At 44.9% G+C, this 17,529-nt stretch overlaps 2 protein-coding genes across 6 annotated transcripts in view; one reads left to right on the forward strand and one right to left on the reverse strand.

Annotated features, from left to right (window-relative positions):
- Positions 1–242: 242 nt before the first annotated feature.
- Positions 243–13,137, reverse strand: PIGP (phosphatidylinositol glycan anchor biosynthesis class P). Of its 4 annotated transcripts, XM_037040627.1 has the most exons (6): positions 12,937–13,137; positions 12,405–12,509; positions 7,792–7,864; positions 4,441–4,559; positions 3,248–3,380; positions 243–501 (listed from the first exon to the last, which is right to left on the reverse strand). In XM_037040627.1, the coding sequence occupies exons 2-5, from the start codon at positions 12,484–12,486 to the stop codon at positions 3,250–3,252; spliced, it is 405 nt and encodes a 134-aa protein (XP_036896522.1). In that variant the 5' UTR covers positions 12,487–12,509; positions 12,937–13,137; the 3' UTR covers positions 243–501; positions 3,248–3,249. The 4 variants fall into 4 exon arrangements, with proteins under 4 accessions (XP_036896522.1, XP_036896524.1, XP_036896523.1 ...); XM_037040629.1 differs by lacking the exon at positions 243–501 and having other exon boundaries at positions 3,046–3,380; positions 12,999–13,137; XM_037040628.1 differs by lacking the exon at positions 243–501 and having other exon boundaries at positions 3,046–3,380; positions 12,964–13,137.
- Positions 13,138–13,204: 67 nt separating this feature from the next.
- TTC3 (tetratricopeptide repeat domain 3) overlaps positions 13,205–17,529 on the forward strand; it is a 112,842-nt gene continuing 108,517 nt past the window's right edge. For both annotated transcript variants that reach the window (XM_037040623.1, XM_037040624.1), the window contains exon 1: positions 13,205–13,392. The gene's annotated coding sequence lies outside the window, so the exon portion shown is untranslated. The remainder of the gene's footprint in view (positions 13,393–17,529) is intronic.

Raw genomic sequence — 17,529 nt, forward strand, 5'->3', positions numbered from 1 at the left:
CACTGGGGACCTGGCCTGCAACCCAGGCATGTGCTCTGGCTGGGAATTGAACTGGCGACCCTTTGGTTTGCAGCCCGTGCTCAATCCACTGAGCTACACCAGTCGGGGCAAAATTATCTTTCAGTGCTATTGTAAGTAATATTTTTGTTTTCTATAGTTTTAAAATTTCCTACAATGCATTTGTATTACTTTCAAAAGTAATATTTATTGTTTTAATATTTATTAAAACAATGAAAATACTGAAAACATCAGTCATTAGATACCATTTCATATTCATTACTAGTGTAGATTTAACTTTCTATAATCAGGAAATAACCTTAGCCACAATCTTACAGACTTCCATCAAAGGTAGTCTTTCATTGCTCCACAGGATGTGTGGTTGGCGGATTCATCAATACCCTTCAATCACATGTTATTTGGCTCATGGCGTCTTCGTGATTACTCCAACGGGAAAAGCCGGATGTAGCCCAAAGCACTGGCCTCCCCGGTGACAAGCAGCCCCTGGTCAGGATGGATGGGAGAGGTGAAAACGAGGGCAAGCCGGGCATCTACCTTCACGGAAACTGTTTTCTCTGAGTCTTGGTTACCTGACCTGATTTCACTTACGTCAGAATTTGACCAGATCACTACACAGGCATGTTTGGGAGGGAAGGGGTTAAGTCTAGATTTTGGATTTGTTGTGAAATCACTTATCTCTCGGGTTGCTGACAGCAATGAACATTTGTTAAATACCTGCAGGAATGAGAGTAGATTTTCTTCCAGTAAGAATGTAGCAGATGAAACCTGGTTATTTCTTTACCTTCAATCAGATGAATGTTTGAGTTAAAAAAAATCCCAAACAAAACAAAACAGATCAAAGTCACCTTTTTAAATCTGTCATATGTCTGGTGTGTGGCCCTGATCTCCAACATGACCTAAGATATTTATTTTGTAAAATAAAGTTCAAAAAGGCAAAGATAATCATTGACTTACACCAAACACCCAGTCACTCCTGCAAATGGATGGTCAATAGGCATTGACATACATCCCTTATTCTGACCAGGAAGGGGTAGAGGTATTCTCAAGGTTAAGTAAAGGTCATCACTCTCTGCCAACTGCCACTGAGTGGTGATGGAAAAGCAAAGGCTGAGGTTGGGTGCCTAGAAATTTCACTGGAGAAACAAATGGCCCCAGTCTGTCTGTTCACCGAGGTCATTTCTACTAGTTTTCCCATATTGTACTAGATCAGCAGTCATGCGAGATGCAGATTCATCACTGATAGAATCTCTGTCCTGGGCTGACAATTCTTTCATCTGTGTGCCTCTGTGGCCAGGGCCATTATTTCTAAGTGCCTTCTGATCCTGCAGCCGGTCATCTGTCTTTCACGACATTAAATTTAACCTTCATGTTAGATGCTGATGGGGAATTTGGTCTGTAGAAGCTACTGGACTAGTTTCACAAATTTTAGTAACCAGGAAAAAAATCTTAAGACTCATCAGAATTTGAAAGTAGAAAGCAAACAATGATGGCTTCCTAGTAATTTAAGGTAGTTAAAAGATCTCCACAGTGATAATTCTGATTATTTAGGTCCTTCAATGATTTGACTCCTTAAAATATGGAAAAAGGTTTATACCCCTTTCATTCCATCTTCAAAACCATTTAACTGTAACTGTTCTGTTGACTTAAGACGGGAGCCTCTGGGCTCTTGTCCGTTCACCAGCTATACAAGGTTTACTTAGCTCCTCTGTGCTGGGAACAGGGTCCTCCTGGGAGACACAACCAACAGGACAGTGACTGAGGAGGCTGAGAAGGGCCACAACACGTCACCTGTGAGCAGGAGACCCAGGCACGCATGCTGAGTCTGGAGGTCTCAGAGTGGAGCTTCAATGTCCACGGACCAGCTCAGGAAGAATGGCTTTGCCCCTCCTCTGCCTGTCGTTCTATTTGGGCCTCATGGGATCGGGCGATGCCCACCCACCTGGGTGGGCAGACCTTCCTCACTCAGGCACAGATTCCAACCCCAACACCCTCACAGACACACCCAGAAATTCCACATTACCAGCTACCTAGGTGGCCCTTAGCCCAGGCAAGTCGACACATAAAATCAGCTCCCACGCCAGTACAGGCACAGTGCTCAATGTCAGTGAGTTACAGGGGTGGGTAAATTGATACAACCTTTCTAGAGATCAGTCTGGAATCATATATTGAGTGTCTTAAAATGCTCGAGTCTCCTGTCGCTGTAATAATTTCAATGCAAGGAACCTGGCCCAGCGACACCATTTCACAAGATGATTTCTCCACAAAGATATTCGCTCTACTCATCATTTAAAATGGGGGAAGGAGACAGTGTAAGGGAACCACCGTCTTTCTCCGTGTGTTTCTGCCTCAGTGATCGAAACCTTCTGCCTTCCTGGGGAAGGAGCGGGAGACACGTCAACCATTCTCTCTCCCCGCTACTCCGCACACTCAGGGGAGTCGTGTGGCCTCTCAGATGGGTGGGAATGGGTGACGGCGACTCACTGCACTGTCTGCGCTTTGCCTGGACCTCCCAGGCCGCAGCCACCACATGCTCTGGTGTGGGCAGCTGGCCGGGCCAAATCTCCAGACTGCAGGCCCAGCCTCCTCACATCAGATTTAGGGAAGAGGGCTTGGTTTGGGTTCGCCGACCCACGGTGCATCAACTGAGAACAAGGAGGGGCGCTAGACACCAGTGTCAGAGGGCTGGGTGGGCCTCCGGAGGCGGCCTCAGCCGCTGATGCAGGCCGGCTCAGGGCTGCTTCGAGCATCTGGGAGCCAAGCAAACACGCTTTATAACTCGACTGGGCCACCCTGGCTGACTATGGTGTGGGCAGTGCGACATCTGAGTCACTGTGTCATAGATATGAATCTGATGGCAAGGACACAGCCATCAGATGTACCCCTTCCCAAATCCAAGTCTGGGTTCTGGGCCTCGAAGAACAAAGGGCAGGAAGGACACCACTGCTCTCTGAAAGCGGCAACACCGAGGACTCTCTCGAGGGACTACCTGCTTCTACTCACACGTTTCAAAACGTCCGCCATAATACATGTGGTAATGCCGTGTTTTATTTACTGTCCATTCATAACTAATCTTTGAGAACATTAACAATACTAACAGAATTTAACCTAGGAGAAGTTCAACATTTCTCAAAATATTTCAATACTGGGTATTAATAAGAGAGAGAATTATGGTTGGAATTATTTTATAAAAACTTATAATAAATGTGTGAAAGTAGTCTCTAATACATACAATCAGCTTTGGGCGTGGAGTTCTCTGGTTCTAAGAAAGAACATTTGGTTCACTTCACTAATAGGGATATCTCTTAGCGCGGGGATGGCCTCCTCCTGGTACTCCTTCTGCTGCTGGTTTTTAGCGTAGTTATCTGCAAGGAGAGGACAATGCACTGGCTGCCCAACGGGTTCTCCTAGTCTCTGCGGTTTGCAGAGACCTACGACACAGTCTACTAGCTCCTGTTTGGGTAATGGCAGGTACCACGTGCAAGTGTAATTAAAAGATCACTTAAATTCTCTCTTGAGAAGAAATGTCCCAATTAGAATAGAAATTAGCAAAGCACTTTTTCGCTTGGAGAGAAGTTACTATTTCACTCATCGGTATAATGATGACTGAAGTCCCATTTGCACATTCCCCACAGGAGCAGAATTCCAATCAAGCTTACAAAATACATTTAAGTCAACACCCGAAAACTGTTATGTCATTTGGTACAATCATTCATACAAACCTAGCACTTCCCCTCTCCGCACAAATTGTCTATTTGCCACAATTCCAGTCAAGAATGCTGGGAATACAGTAGGTTATCAGAAAGAAAATATAAAAATACTATAACTGATTTTTAAAACACATTGTACAGGCTCACCAAAGGGAAAAAAAGACCTTGAAGTTAAAAAATCATACCTGGGAACTTAAAAATACTTCACTTCCTAGAATCTAAACAATCTGCCTAATTTATTTTAATCTTTAGACTTCAAAATGAGAACTTTAAATCAACAAAACTGTAAAAACACCCTGTGGCTCATCGGCCCCCTTTCTGGGGTCAGGCACACACAGTGACCCTGAGGGTACACACCCCAAACCCCTCCTCCTAGACAAGTCCTGTGAGGCCTGCGAGGCCGTCCCTCCACCAACGCCGTCTGTTTAGGGCAGAAGTTGTTTCTGCCAGGCAGAGCTGCTGAGGACACACTATCTACCCGTGGTTTTTAAGTGCAAATACGCCTGTTAACCAGTGCAGTGAACAACACATTCACCAGAACTTGTTTCCCGCGGAAACATCCCTCTGGTTGGCGTACCTCTGCAGTATTTCTCCCGAGTTCTTCCCGCTGCGCCGCTGCATCACGTACTGCAGCCTGTTCTTGGTTGCTCTTCTTGATAGAAGCGCTGCGGGCCCACCCCTGCACCCCCCGCCCTTTCCATTGGCACAAAGTTACCTGTGACTGTATGAATGGAGCTGAGTGGCGAGGTGTCCATCATGTTTACTCCAAATAAGAGTACATACCCGATGACTATGGTAATGAGGAGGTAGACGGGCAGTGCAACTGCCCAGTACCTGCAGAAGAGAAAGCGAAGTGGGCAGCAGACTTCCCCAAAAGTTACAATTCTTACAAGTCTGTCACTAGGTTAACATCACTTTAAAATTTTGATTTCATTAAAGTAATAGATGTACATAAAAGACAGTCAAGCAGTTCTACAAGGCCTGTGATGAGAAGTCGTAACCTGTAACCCACCTGGAGTCTCACTCCCCAAAAGGTACTTGCGCACCTGAGCAGTTTTCCCCAGTGCTGACCTCGTACTCTTGCTGGAACGGTTTTCTCAACCGCAGACGTTTGCTCTGCACTTCCTAGGGTGCAGAGATGAGGAACCTAGCTCTCTTCCACTCTTACCTGCCTCCTGTCCTCTTCCTGTACTTACATCACGCTTTCTGGGCATATCCAGTTTTTAAAAACCACCGTGACTATAAACAATGCTTGCAACTGAGAACCTTGGTATTATTAGATGCTTTCTTACACAATTTTCTTCTGTAATTAGCAACACCACCTCTTTGTGCGTGTGCTTATTTCCCATGTACCCACCACCTCTCAATCCCAGTCTCCAACAGGACTCCACTGTGCCCCAAGGGTCTTGTTTCTTTAGTCCTTTTCTCTCTGCTGCTCTCTCTCTCTGGGCCTTCTAGGGTTAAGAGTTTTTCACCCTGTTATTCTTTCCTCATCTTTTCTCCATTTTCCATTTTTCTGTCTTCTATTTTCTGGAGATTACCTTTGGTTTATCTTTTAACCCAACAATTAAAATTTCAATTGTGGCTATCATATTTATAATTTTCATAAACAGCAGTAATTCCTTAAAGGTTTCACTTTTTTATATCATCCTGTTTTTTCTAATTTTAATATATTTTACTGACTCATGCTACTATAGTTGTCCTATTTTTTTCTCCCTTTTATTCCCCTCTGCCCTGTACCGCCCTCCCACTATTATTCCCCGACCTTAGTTCATGTCCATGGGTCATACATATACGTTCCTTGGCTTCTACATTTCTCATACTATTCTAATCCCCCTTCTGTTTTGTACCTACCATTTATGCTTCTTATTCCCTGTATCTTTTTCCCATTCACCATCCTCCCCCTCCCTATTGATAACCCTCCAAATGATCTCTATTTCTGTGATTCTGTTCCTGTTTTAGTTATTTGCTTAGTTTTTTTTTTTTTTAGGTTCTGTTGTTGGTAGCTGTGAATTTGTTGTCATTTTACTGTTCATATTTTTGCTCTTCTTTTTCTTAAAAAGTCTCTAATATTTCATATAATTAGGGCTTGGTGACGATGAATTTCTTTAATTTGACCTTATCTGGGAAGCACTTTATCTGATCTTCTTCTAAATGATAGCTTTAATGATTGCTGGATAGAGTAATCTTAAATGTAGTTCCTTGCCTTTCATCACCTGGAATACTTCTTTCCAGCCCCTTCTTGACTTCAAGGTTTCTTTTGAGAAATCAGCTGATAGTCTTATGGGAACTACTTTGTAGGCAACTGTCTCCTTTCTCTTGCTGCTTTTAAGATCCTCTCCTTATCTTTAATCTTCGGTAATATAATTACCATGTGCTTTGGTGTGTGTTTCCTTGGTCCAAGTTTTTTGGGACTGTCTGAGCTTCCTGGACTTCCTGAAAGTCTATTTCCTTTCCCAGATTGGGTAAATTCTCCTTCATTATGTTTTCAAATAAGTTTTCAATTTCTTGCTCTTGCTCTTTTCCTTCTAGCACCCCTATGATTTGGATGTTGGAACGTTTAAAGTTGTCCTGGAGGTTCCTAAACCTCTCATTTTTTTTGAGTTCTCGTTTCTTCATTCTGTTCTGGTTGAATGTTTATTTCTTCCTTCTTGTCCAAACTGTTGATCTGAGTCCCGGTTTCCTCCTCCTCACTGTTGGTTCCCTGTACATTTTCCTTTATTTCACTTTTCATAGCCTTCACTCTTTCCTTTATTTTGCGAACATACTCAACCATTTCTGTAAGCATCCTGATTACCAGTGTTTTAAACTCTGCAACTTGTAAGTTGGGCTATTTCTTCCTCACTTAGTTATATTTTTTCTGGCGCTTTGATCTGTTCTTTCATTTGGGCCATATTTTTTTTTTAGTCTTGGCGAGCTTGTTCGTTGTAAGAGGCAGAGCCTTAGGTATTCGCCACGCTGCTGCGTTGTGGCTCTGTCTATGGGGGAGGGGTCCGAGGGGGAACAATGCTGCTTTATTGGCTCTTGGCTGGCTTTCGGTCACTTCCCCCACTGCCCACAAGCAAATTGGACCCTTCTGGTGCTGATTTCCAGGTGGGTGGGTTTGTGTACATTCTAGCACCCTGTGGGTCTCTCCAAAGAACTCTTCTGTAAGTCTGGGAATTTTTCCTGCCACCTTAACCCTCACAGATTTTTACAGCCAGAGGTTTTGAGGCTTTGTTTCCCCAAGCTGGAACCCAGGGTTGCGTGGTCTGTCTCACTCCTCAGTTGTTCCTCCCAGTTTACTTGCACATGAATGTGGGACCACTGGGTCCCCTAGCTGCTGCCTTCTTGCAAGTCCTCTCTATCCCAGGTGCCAGTTTCTGCCCCTCCCACTGGTCTGGATGGATGTTTCTTCTTAACTCCTTGGTTGTTAGACTTCCATACAGTTCGATTTCCTGGCAGTTTTGGTAATTTTTTTGTTTCTAAATTTGTTGTTGTCCTTCTTTTAGTTCTGTGAGGAGACAAAGTATATCTACCCATGCCTCCATCTTGGCTGGAAGTCATAGCATCCTGTTCTTGTTTCATAGTTATTTTCTTCTGTTCCTTCTATTAGCTTCTTTTCCTAATTACCATGTTAAAGAGGTACCTGGTATGTCCAATTTCTGAGCCTTTCTCTAGTTCTGGGGCACACATATTCTTGCTAGCTTCCCTACTTCAGCAATGTGAAAAAGTGGAAATTAAATCAGTTACCTCTTACTTTTCAACAACCCAAAAATTGGGCTGGTACTTTTTACCTGCTATCCCATTATTTGTTCCTATGGGTTTACACCTTAACAATTTTTTTCCTACATAGGTACTTTAACAAAATGTTCGGAAGAAATGGAGACAAACGTACATATTGAATGCATTACTTTCATTGCAGGTGTATCAATAATGACCTTTAAAAAGCTTTAAATTTCTAGATGGCTATTTATGGATCTTAAGGAATAAATATCCAAGATTTGAGTATTCTTAAGAAAAAAAATCTGAGCCTTCAAAGCAGCATTAATATACTTATTTTCTTTAAGCAATACATTCAACTTACTTTTGAGGCCAATAGGTTAAGCTTAAGGCGTTCAGCCAAGACTCAGGAACAAACGCCCACACGAGATACAGTACTGTAATCAGAGGGAAGACAGGTCAGTGAGGTGGACATCTCACATGCTGAGGTTTGGATAGAGCAAAAAGCTCCCGGGAAGCTTCCCTGGCACACTCAAAAACGCCTGTCCCTCCTTCCAGTTCTTCCAGCTCCTTCTTTGTACCCTTATCACAATTACTTTCTATCTTTTTACTGTGGTAAAAGAAATAACAGAAAACTTATGAAATTCAACCATTTTTAAGTGCACAGTCAGCAGTGTTCCGGTACAAGCACCTCACTGTGAAGCAGATTTCCAGAGCGTTTTCAGCTCAGGCACGCTCATCAAACAACAACTCCCCTTTTCTCCATTAGTCAAATTTTTAACATGTCATTAACTCCCACACCCTAGTTTAAGCACTTTAAGTCAGCAATTTTTGTATTTCTTACAGCACCTAGTGATGTGCCCTTTATGCACAGCAGGCATTCGACACTTCGTCCCCACAGGGTTGAAATAATTAGAGACATTTAGTTGCTCAAGAGTCTTGCTACTTTTGCTTTGACCTCTGCATGTTGGGCTTCTGCCTGTCCCCCGGAACACACTCTCACTCCCCTCCATCCAAGTCTCTGTGGCAATGCTGACTGTTGTTCTGGAATGTGACAGCGAACCCGTGGCTATTGCTGTGGGGTAGGCAAACCTCTAAGCACTTACTTGCATTATTTATTCAATCCTTAAGACAACCCTAGAAAGTATTATGCCATTTTTTACAGACGAGGAAACGGGATCTCAGAAATGTTACCTCATCTGCCCAAGGCAAACAGCAAAAACAAATTTCCAGCTAACTACATCACTGACGATGAAGGAATGACATTTTCCTCAACAAAGATGTCATATACATTTTTGTATGTCAGGAATGTGAGATACAAAAGTGAATCCAAAAGAGGTGTCCTCTGTCCTCCCTGAGCTTCAAATCTAGTAGGAAAGGAGACAATTAAATGGGTATTTTTAGTGTACCAATTGAAATGATAAGTACTAATGAGCAAGTAATACAAAATGATGTAGGAGTACCTAAGAAGGACCTCAGCCCTGTCGGGGTAGCTCAGCTGGTTAGAGCATTATCCTTACACTCCAAGGTTGCAGGTTCAGTCCCCGGTCAGAGAACACACAAGAATCAACCAGTGAATGTATATACATAACTGGAACAAGAAGTCAATGTTTCTCTCTCTCAAATCAATTTAAAAAATAAAAAGAGAAAGAACGACCTCAGCCCACAGTGGTGGTGATGAGGTGGATGTTAATGGTCAGGAAAGATTTCCTGGAGGAAGTAACTAAATTGGGGCCTCAAGGATGAATAGGGGGTTAGCTAGATTACAAATGCTGATGGTTGGGCTTATAGATGAAAGGAAGGGAGGACGTAAGAGAAAATGGCACTCTCTGCCTTGATCCACAGAGAGAGCAATGGAGGTCTGGTGTGGCTAGATAGCAGAAGGAAAAGGGGGCAAGAAGCTGGCTTGAGGTTTGAGACAGTTTCCATTTTCCCTTATTTCCTTCAAAGCTATTACCATTTTCTGTAATTACTGTTACGGAGAGAATGTTTGCCTCCCTCTCAAATTCATTGTTTATTAACCATTTAAGGTTAATAAAATAGAAACAGTGAGGAAACAATATAAATTCATAAGTGAAAATAATTTACTTAATTAAATGAATAAGCATTTATTGAGCATCTACTATATGCCAGGCATTATATAAAGGTCAAGGCTATGCAGAAAAATAACACATGGTTCCTAGTCTCACAAACCAGTGCTGGAGACAGATCTAAGTCAAGCGTAGTGGCAGAAGCTTCACATGCATTATCTTATTAGACCCTGTCCAAATAATTCTGAGGTGGGTGCTGTTATCCCTCATCCACAGATGAAAAAATTGAGACTCGGTGCATTTGAGTTGCCCAAGATGTCGCAGTTAAAAGTGACTGTGCAGAAGTGTGAAACCCACGCAGTGTGTTCCACTATGCTTTTAGGCCACAGCGAGAGCATTAATAAAAACATTGGGGCAAACCTAAACTCTCAGCAGTTCAGAGTGGCTGGGACATAAAACACAGGCTGTGAGTGTTGAGAAATAAAGCTGGAAAAAACAGGTCCTAGATAATGAAAAAATCTTGTACTGGGAACATGGAATTTATACTGCAGGCAATAGGGACAACTGGACAACCTGTTTTTAATTTTAAAGAGACAGCAAGGAGAAATAACCAGGCACACTCCAGCCAGAAGTTTTAGGCAGGGAAGTTCAGGTCTGCAGCTCAAGGGAGCCACTGACCCCTGCAGGGAGGACGCATCTGCATTAGAGCAGAAGTGGTGAGAGGCCCCATCAGACTCAGTGGCAGGCTCGGGTGAATGGGTAAGGGGAGAAGGAAAAGTACAAGCGAAGAACGACTCCTAGTTTTCCAGAATAAGCATCTACTAACTTCAGCTCCGAACAAATACTTTAACAGTCATTCCCCACACAGCAAAAAATGCCCTTGTGGAAATATACATCCGACCATATCACTTGCCTGCTCAAATCCTTCGGTGCCCTTAGAGTGTAACCCAGCCCATCACCAGGGCCTGCAAGGACTTCAGTGACCTGGCTGTGGCCCGTCTCCCCAGTGTCCCCTCCTGGGACACTCCCCGCCAGCTCCACAGTGTCTCAGGGCCACTACACTTGCAATGAGTACCGTCTGCCTGGAACGTTCTTCCCTTGGCTCTCTGAGCGGATGGATCCTTCTCTTCCTTCAAGTCTTAGCTCAAATCCCACTTTCTTTTTTTTTAAAGATTTTATTTATTTATCTTTAGAGGCGAAGGGAAGGGGAGAGGGAGAGAAATTATCAATGTATGGTTGCTTCTCATGCATACCCCACTGGGAACTGGCCTGCAACCCAGTCATGTACCCTGACTGGGAATCGAACTGCCATCTTTTGGTTCGCAGGCCTGCGCTCAATCCACTGAGCTACAGCAGCCAGGGCTCAAATCCCACTCTCAAGAGAAGCTGTCCTGGCTAACTAGCTATTCCAGCTGCGTCCCACCCATCATGTTCTCATTACTTCCTACCATTTCCCCTTATTTCCTTCAAAGCCATTACCATTTTCTGTAATTACTGTTGCAGGCGGAATGTATGCCTCCCTCTCATATTCACATGGTGAAGCTCTAATTCCCAACATGAAGGCATTTGAAGGGAGGGAGGAGATGCCTTCATGAGGTTGGGGCCCCCGTGATAGGACTGGGGTCCTTTTAACAAAAGAGACCAGAGATTTGCTTTCCTGTTCTCTCTCTCCCCAATACCACCCCCTCCCATCTTGCACTTCCCAGCTTCCAGAACTGTGAGAAAAAAGTCTACAGTTCAAGCCACCCAGGCTATGGTATTTTGTTACAGCTGCCTGAGAAAATTACTTTGTTTTTAAATCAGGGAATATTTCAACAGAGAGAATGATATAATCCTCCTGCCCCCTTTCCCCCACCTAGTTTTCTCATAACTGCCGGGGACTGACCTCTGACCCCCTCTATCTACTTTCTGCCTCAATGTCTCAGGTTTTAATCTTACTAACATCCATTTGTCCCCTAAACCCACAGGCATGCTTCCTCCTGAGGGCCTCTACACTGGTTATTCTCTGCCTGGGAGGCTCTTTCCCCAGATGGCCACCTGGCTGAGTCACACTTTTCTTTTTATTAAAAAATATTTTTTTATTTATTTATAGAGAGAGGGGAAAGGAGAAAGAGGGGGAGAGAGGTTATTTGAATGGCCCCACGTCACACAGCTCATCTGTGGAAGAATCATCCTTTGATCTCAAGCTAAAACTTCATTCCAAAGCTTCCCTTACCCAACATCTGGGTTGGCTATACTGATGCAGTGAAGGTTCACACCCCCACCTTCCTAGTTTCCACCAAACTCCAAAAAGTCGGATTGTGGGTCCCCAATTTTCTCCCTCTTGACCCCTCAAAATAGTCAAATCCTTTTGGGGAGAGATGTAGGGCCTGCTGTGTGACTCTGGCTATTCGTGTCTTGGTAAGCATCAGTTTATCTGTAAAGTGGGATCTTACAGGGACTGAGACACAGGATGCAAAGCACACCTGACTTCTCTAGCTTAATTCCCTTCATTCACTAACTAGCTCTCACATGCAGTGGTGGAACCTCTTCCAGAGCCTTCGCTCAGGGCCTTCCCATTTCTCCCTCCTTATGGTGGGAAAGGAAGCTACACTGATTTCATGTCTCTCCCCTGGGGTCCCATGGCGCTGATCACACTGAATGGTAACTAGAGATTTACTCCTGTGTCTTGCCCATTAAACCATGACTACAGGCACCAGGTTTTATCACTTTGCCATCCTGTCTGGTACAGTATAAATACTTGTTAAGACAACATCTTTTTAGGCTAGTACCTGGCATATAGAACGTTCTGAACAAACATGAGTCCCCTTCAGGCTTTCTTAAAAAGAGACATAGGTACAAAGAATAACAATTCATGTGTGCACATCCTAGTAACAAACGCAGTAACTTCATTGTCTTTGAATATCAGAAAAAAGCCACACGGCCATCCATCAGGGAATGTACTTACTGAAGCCAAATTGGGAGCTTAAGAAAAGAACAAAGCCATAAATCGCTCTTTCTGGCAATGGCGATGGTGAATTTTCCACCATCTTCCCTGTGGCTTAGAGACAACCTGTGGGAAAGAAGCACAGTCGCTGTCAGTGATGTGTTTCCCTGATTGGTCTGCTATAACCTCGTTTTGCTACGGGAACATCCTCTGCAGTGTTTCTTCCAGCCTACCCCAGTGCGAACGGTCATCCGGCACACACACCTGCAACACACGCACGCTTGCACTCGCGCACATCAGCACCCACGCCGAACCTGATGTGCACGCGCGCACCCTGCGCGCACCCTACAGTCGAGAGGGGAGAGAACACCCCTTCCTATCTGCAGGCTTCGCCTTCCTGCGGGAAGGGAAGGGGTGGGAAGAGCCAGAATACGGCTCACGCGGGCGGCTAGGACCCAGCCCTGCCCTTTGAGGGAAGGCGGGGGGGAAAGGAGGACTCGTTTCTCATTCGAGGTCAAGGTGGCCCTCAACCTTCAGTCCTTCAAGCACCCACTCGGGCCCCTCCCAACAGTTCGGCCACCTCAGCGAGGAATCCCCCGGGCAAGCGCCGACCACCGGAAGCCGCAGGGAGGAGACAGAAACTGAGAAGCCCCTGGGCGACGGCGCCCCGCAGCAGGGCGCAGGCGCGCTGCGACCCTCCTCCGGCAGGGGCTCAGACGGCTCGGGGCGGGCAGCCGCGCAGGAGAGGGCGGGGCAGCGCGGCCGCGCAAGTGCGCTGCGGCCCACGTGACGCCCCGCCTCCCGCGTCACGGCTCGCTCCCGCCAGCGCGGGCTGACGTGGAGGGCCTCTGGCGGCGGTTGTGGCCGCTCGCGTCCGAGGCTCGCGGGCTGCGGGCCCGGGTGAGTGCGCACCCGGTGCGCGGCAGGGCTCCTGGATGTGTCACCTTGACGCACTGCATCCAAGATGATCGGGGAGAGGGGCCCTCCACACCCCTTCCGTGGGCGTGTGGTGAGTGTGGTTGTGTGCCCGCATGGGATGGGTTGCTGGTGCCCTGGGAGTGTGTGGCCGCCTTTGTCCTCCCGAGTGGGTGTGTCCCTTCTGCCCGGTGTCCTCCTTCGGCAAGCCTCGGCCCATCCTGGTGTCTGCGAGAGTGAGAGTAGTCTCTGTGTGCGCATCCCCTGGCCGCCCGCATCCCCTGGCCACCCTAGTCTTGAGGGTGACACCGCTGCTCCGCGAGGGGTCCTCAGGACCCAGCGCACTGGCACGCGCCCGTGTGTCGCCTTTCCGCCCATTCGTGTCTATGCGGGCTCTCCCCAGTGACGGCGTGGGCGCCCCCGGCCGGTGTAGGTGGTCTCTCCCTTGTGTGTCACTGCCCCTCTCCGGGGCGTGCGCATCCCCCGCTCGTGTGTTCTCACCTCCTGCAGTCGTGACCCCTGCCTGCAGCATTGCCCGCCCAGGTGGACGTTCTGGCGTGCCCCCTTGTGCGTGCCCGGCCTGGGTCCTGTTGAGTGTGTGATTCTTGTGTTTGTGAAAGTTCGTGCACGTCCTGTCCTCTGTTTTGTGTTTTTGTTTCCTGAGTCTTCGCCACCTGTTTTTGTGAGAAGCAGTGGAGTACTGGCCGGCGCCTCCCATACCCAAGCAGGGGAAACGGGAGCGGAAATCAGCCCAGTGTTCCCCGCTCCTCGACGCCTCTGTGGAGCATCCTCCATCCCCCATCCCCCACTCCCCCACTCCCCACTCCCGAAGCTAATGGCGGGGGAGGAGGGGGACGGACAGCAGCGGGTCTAGGCAGCTGCTGCGTAGTGTTTACGACAACCGGTGTGGCCTGTCCAGCCAACCTGTTCCTAAGGGGGGGCCAGGGACCAAAACACGAGGAGCCGAGGCGTAGGTGAGTTTGGGCTGGGATCAGTGCGTGCCTTTTCCAGAGGCACCCTAAACCCCCAAAGCCCTTCAGTTGCAGACTCCTTCCCAAATTTGCACGATCAATACATGCTGGCCGACCCTGGCGTTCTTGGTGATACTTAGTGAGTGATTCATACGGTATTTTATGGCGTTCACAAAAATTCTCCCTTTTGATTCTGCCCAACGTCCTGGCTAAGGAAAGAAAGACGTTTCACAGATTTTACTCCTCCCCTGGGAGCAGTTTCCTTGTAGTTACAGCTCTAGCTACTCTAGCTAGAACATTTATTATTTAAATTTGCATTTTATCCTAAGGGGAATGGGATTTATTTTAAGGATACGGGAGAAAGGAAACTTCAAATCCGTAGGCACCCACTGCTCCTCCTGTGCAGAGATTCGTGCTCTGCGCTGGAGGGCTGCGTTTTGGAGTGTTCTCTCTCTGTTCATTTGCTCAATTTTCTTATTGCCTAATTTTCCTGTTTAATTTCTGGCTTATTAAGTGTACAGAGGGGGATCTGACCAACCCGTGACTCAGATTTACAGATGTAGTGATTCCACCACATTTACTTCAGATTCTTTTTTTAAAGAAATAAAATTATAGGCGTTGGAGGTGCTCAGACCCTCCCCCTCCCTCCCTAGAGATAGCCACTTTGTTTAGGTTTGTGTACATCGTTCCTTTGCATCCGTAAACAGTAAAATGTGTTTTTAAACTTTAATGATATGTAGAAAATATGTCTTTGCATCTTGCTTTTTTCCCCATCATCCCTGCATTTTGAGATTTATAAAGAAATAAATTGGAAAATTGTGTTGTCTTTGATTCATTCATTTTAATTGCTGGTATAGAATACCATTGTATGAATATGCCATTATTACCCATTTATCCATTATTACGCATTGATGGATTCAGATTGTTCCTGGTTTTTGACTCTAAAACAAACTTGTAATAAACATCTTTGTATTCGTTTGTTTGTACACAAATTTGGAAGTTTCTCTAGGAAATACACCTAGTAGTAGATTTGCTGGATGATATGATACGTGCATCTTCAACTTAACCACATATCACAGAAGCTCTCAAAATGGTTGTACTGGTTTTTGACTCACTGGTATTGAGTGAGGACACATTTTTTCACATCCTTGTTAACAGTTTATGTTATGAGACTTGAATATTTTGCCTTCTCTTTACTGACCAGCTTCTTTATAACTTTAGCTTGTGGCTAAATGTGGCTTCTGCTTTAGCCAGGTGTCCGTCTGTGGGTTTATCTCTCACATCTAACTGGCTCAGTACCTCATTTGGTCCTCACAAGGTTAATCCCATACAGTTTGTACCTAATGTATGTCAGTTCCTATGGTTGACGTAAAGGTAGTAATTTCCATGTTATAAATACCTCTCTAGTGGTAGGTGGTGTGATTTAATTTTTTCATATGATGAATTGCTTTTAAAAATATTTCTTCTCTTTATTTAATGTAATACATGATATATTCAAAATATTTATAACCTATTTAAATTGTGAAGCAAAAGAATAAAAGGAACAGCTATCAATCCACCACTCATTCCAAGAAACAAAATGACCAGTATTGAATGTGCTGACATCCAGAGTGACTACTTTCCTGAATTGCGTGTCATTCATTTCTTTAAAAAAAAATTTTATGATACATACACATCCCTCAAAAGTGTATGGCTTCTGCTATCTTTGAGATGTTTTTTTTAAAAGGAATACCGCATACGTTTTCTGGGAATTGCTTATTTCACTCAGTGTTATGTGTCTAAGGGCCATTCATACTAAGAATAGATTCGTCATTAATTTTCTTTGCTGTGTGATATTCCACAGGTGAATATAACACAGTGTATGCATTCTTCTGTCGATGGGCATTTTTTAAAAGGTTTTGCTACTTATAAAGATTCTTGTACACATCTTTTGGTACACATTTGCAAGAATTTCTCTAATTTCCACACTGAGTGTATGACCCCCAGGGCAATGGTGATGATTTTTCTAGGGAGTACTTAGGCACACGTGACATTAATGAATCAATTTATAGATAAGGTTCCTGTGCACTCTACTAAATTGATAGTGCCTGAGGCCTGTCATAGAGGCCTCCCTCCCTCTGGTTCCAGTTCCCCACCTTCCCACTGACCGTGGATGGGAGCATGCTGTTCCCACTCTGCCTTAGGTGAGGTGTGCTGCTCACCCACGGGACTCTTCCGAGGGCGTCGCCCCTGGTGGGAAGACTCCACAGAAAACAAAGGGATAAGTCAAAATACAGTGATTACGGCTAGGGAAAGCCTTTATCAGCCCAGGCATTTTCCATCTCAAGAGCTGCCTTCCCAAAAAATGTAACGTGTTATGTTTAATTGACAGTATGGATAGCTATTTTTATCACTTATAATAACTATAACAATTTAAACCAATGGTATGTCACTTTTATTTTAAAATGTCACTGGGATACTCCAGAAATCCTGCAATTATTAAAATGTAGGCTAAGATTTTTGAATATCACCTTAAAGTGTGAAGAGTACGTAATTTTTAAAAAGCATTTTTGTGGTTTGTAATAGCATTGTGGTGATCTGTTTGCTAGAAATGGAATTGCTGAGTTACGGGTTATGAATGTTGAGCTTTACAAAATCATACCAAAATGTTTTCTGAAGTGGTTATACCATGTTACATACTTTGGCCAGCAGTTTTGACAAATTATATACTTTGACTAGCTGTGTTACCAGTTCTATTTGACTTACGTCTTCTCCAACACTTGTTATTGCCAGACTTCTTACTATTTGCCAATCAGATGGTATAAAGTGCTGGATCGCTGTGGTTTTAATTTGCATTTCGATTGTCAGTGAGTTTGAGTGTCTTTTCATATGTTTACGAACCTCGTTCTCCCTTTGTGAAATGCTTGGCAAATCTTTTAACCATTTTACCATTGGGTTGACTTTCAAAACTAAAACTGTAACGCCCGATCCTTTGTTGATTATATGCACTGTGAGTACTTCTGTGGCCCAATGTGTCACTGTGACGTTCACTGTTACTGTGAACAGAAGTTCTTAACTTTAATGTAATCTAATTGGAAACTTCCTCTAGCCCTGGGATTGCTTTCTTTTTAGAAGTTTTAAAATGATGCCTTTCATGTTTAAGTTCATAGTCCATCTGGTACTGATTTTTGTGTGTGGTTGTAAGGCAGCGGCGCACATTCGTTTCCCCCCCGAGTGGCTACAGTCTCCTCATGTCATCTGCCGAAATGGCCTTCTGTTCA

This window comes from Sturnira hondurensis, unplaced genomic scaffold (assembly GCF_014824575.4).
Source record: "Sturnira hondurensis isolate 20B ecotype Veracruz unplaced genomic scaffold, ASM1482457v3 Scaffold0002640, whole genome shotgun sequence".
Taxonomy (NCBI): Eukaryota; Metazoa; Chordata; class Mammalia; order Chiroptera; family Phyllostomidae; genus Sturnira; species Sturnira hondurensis.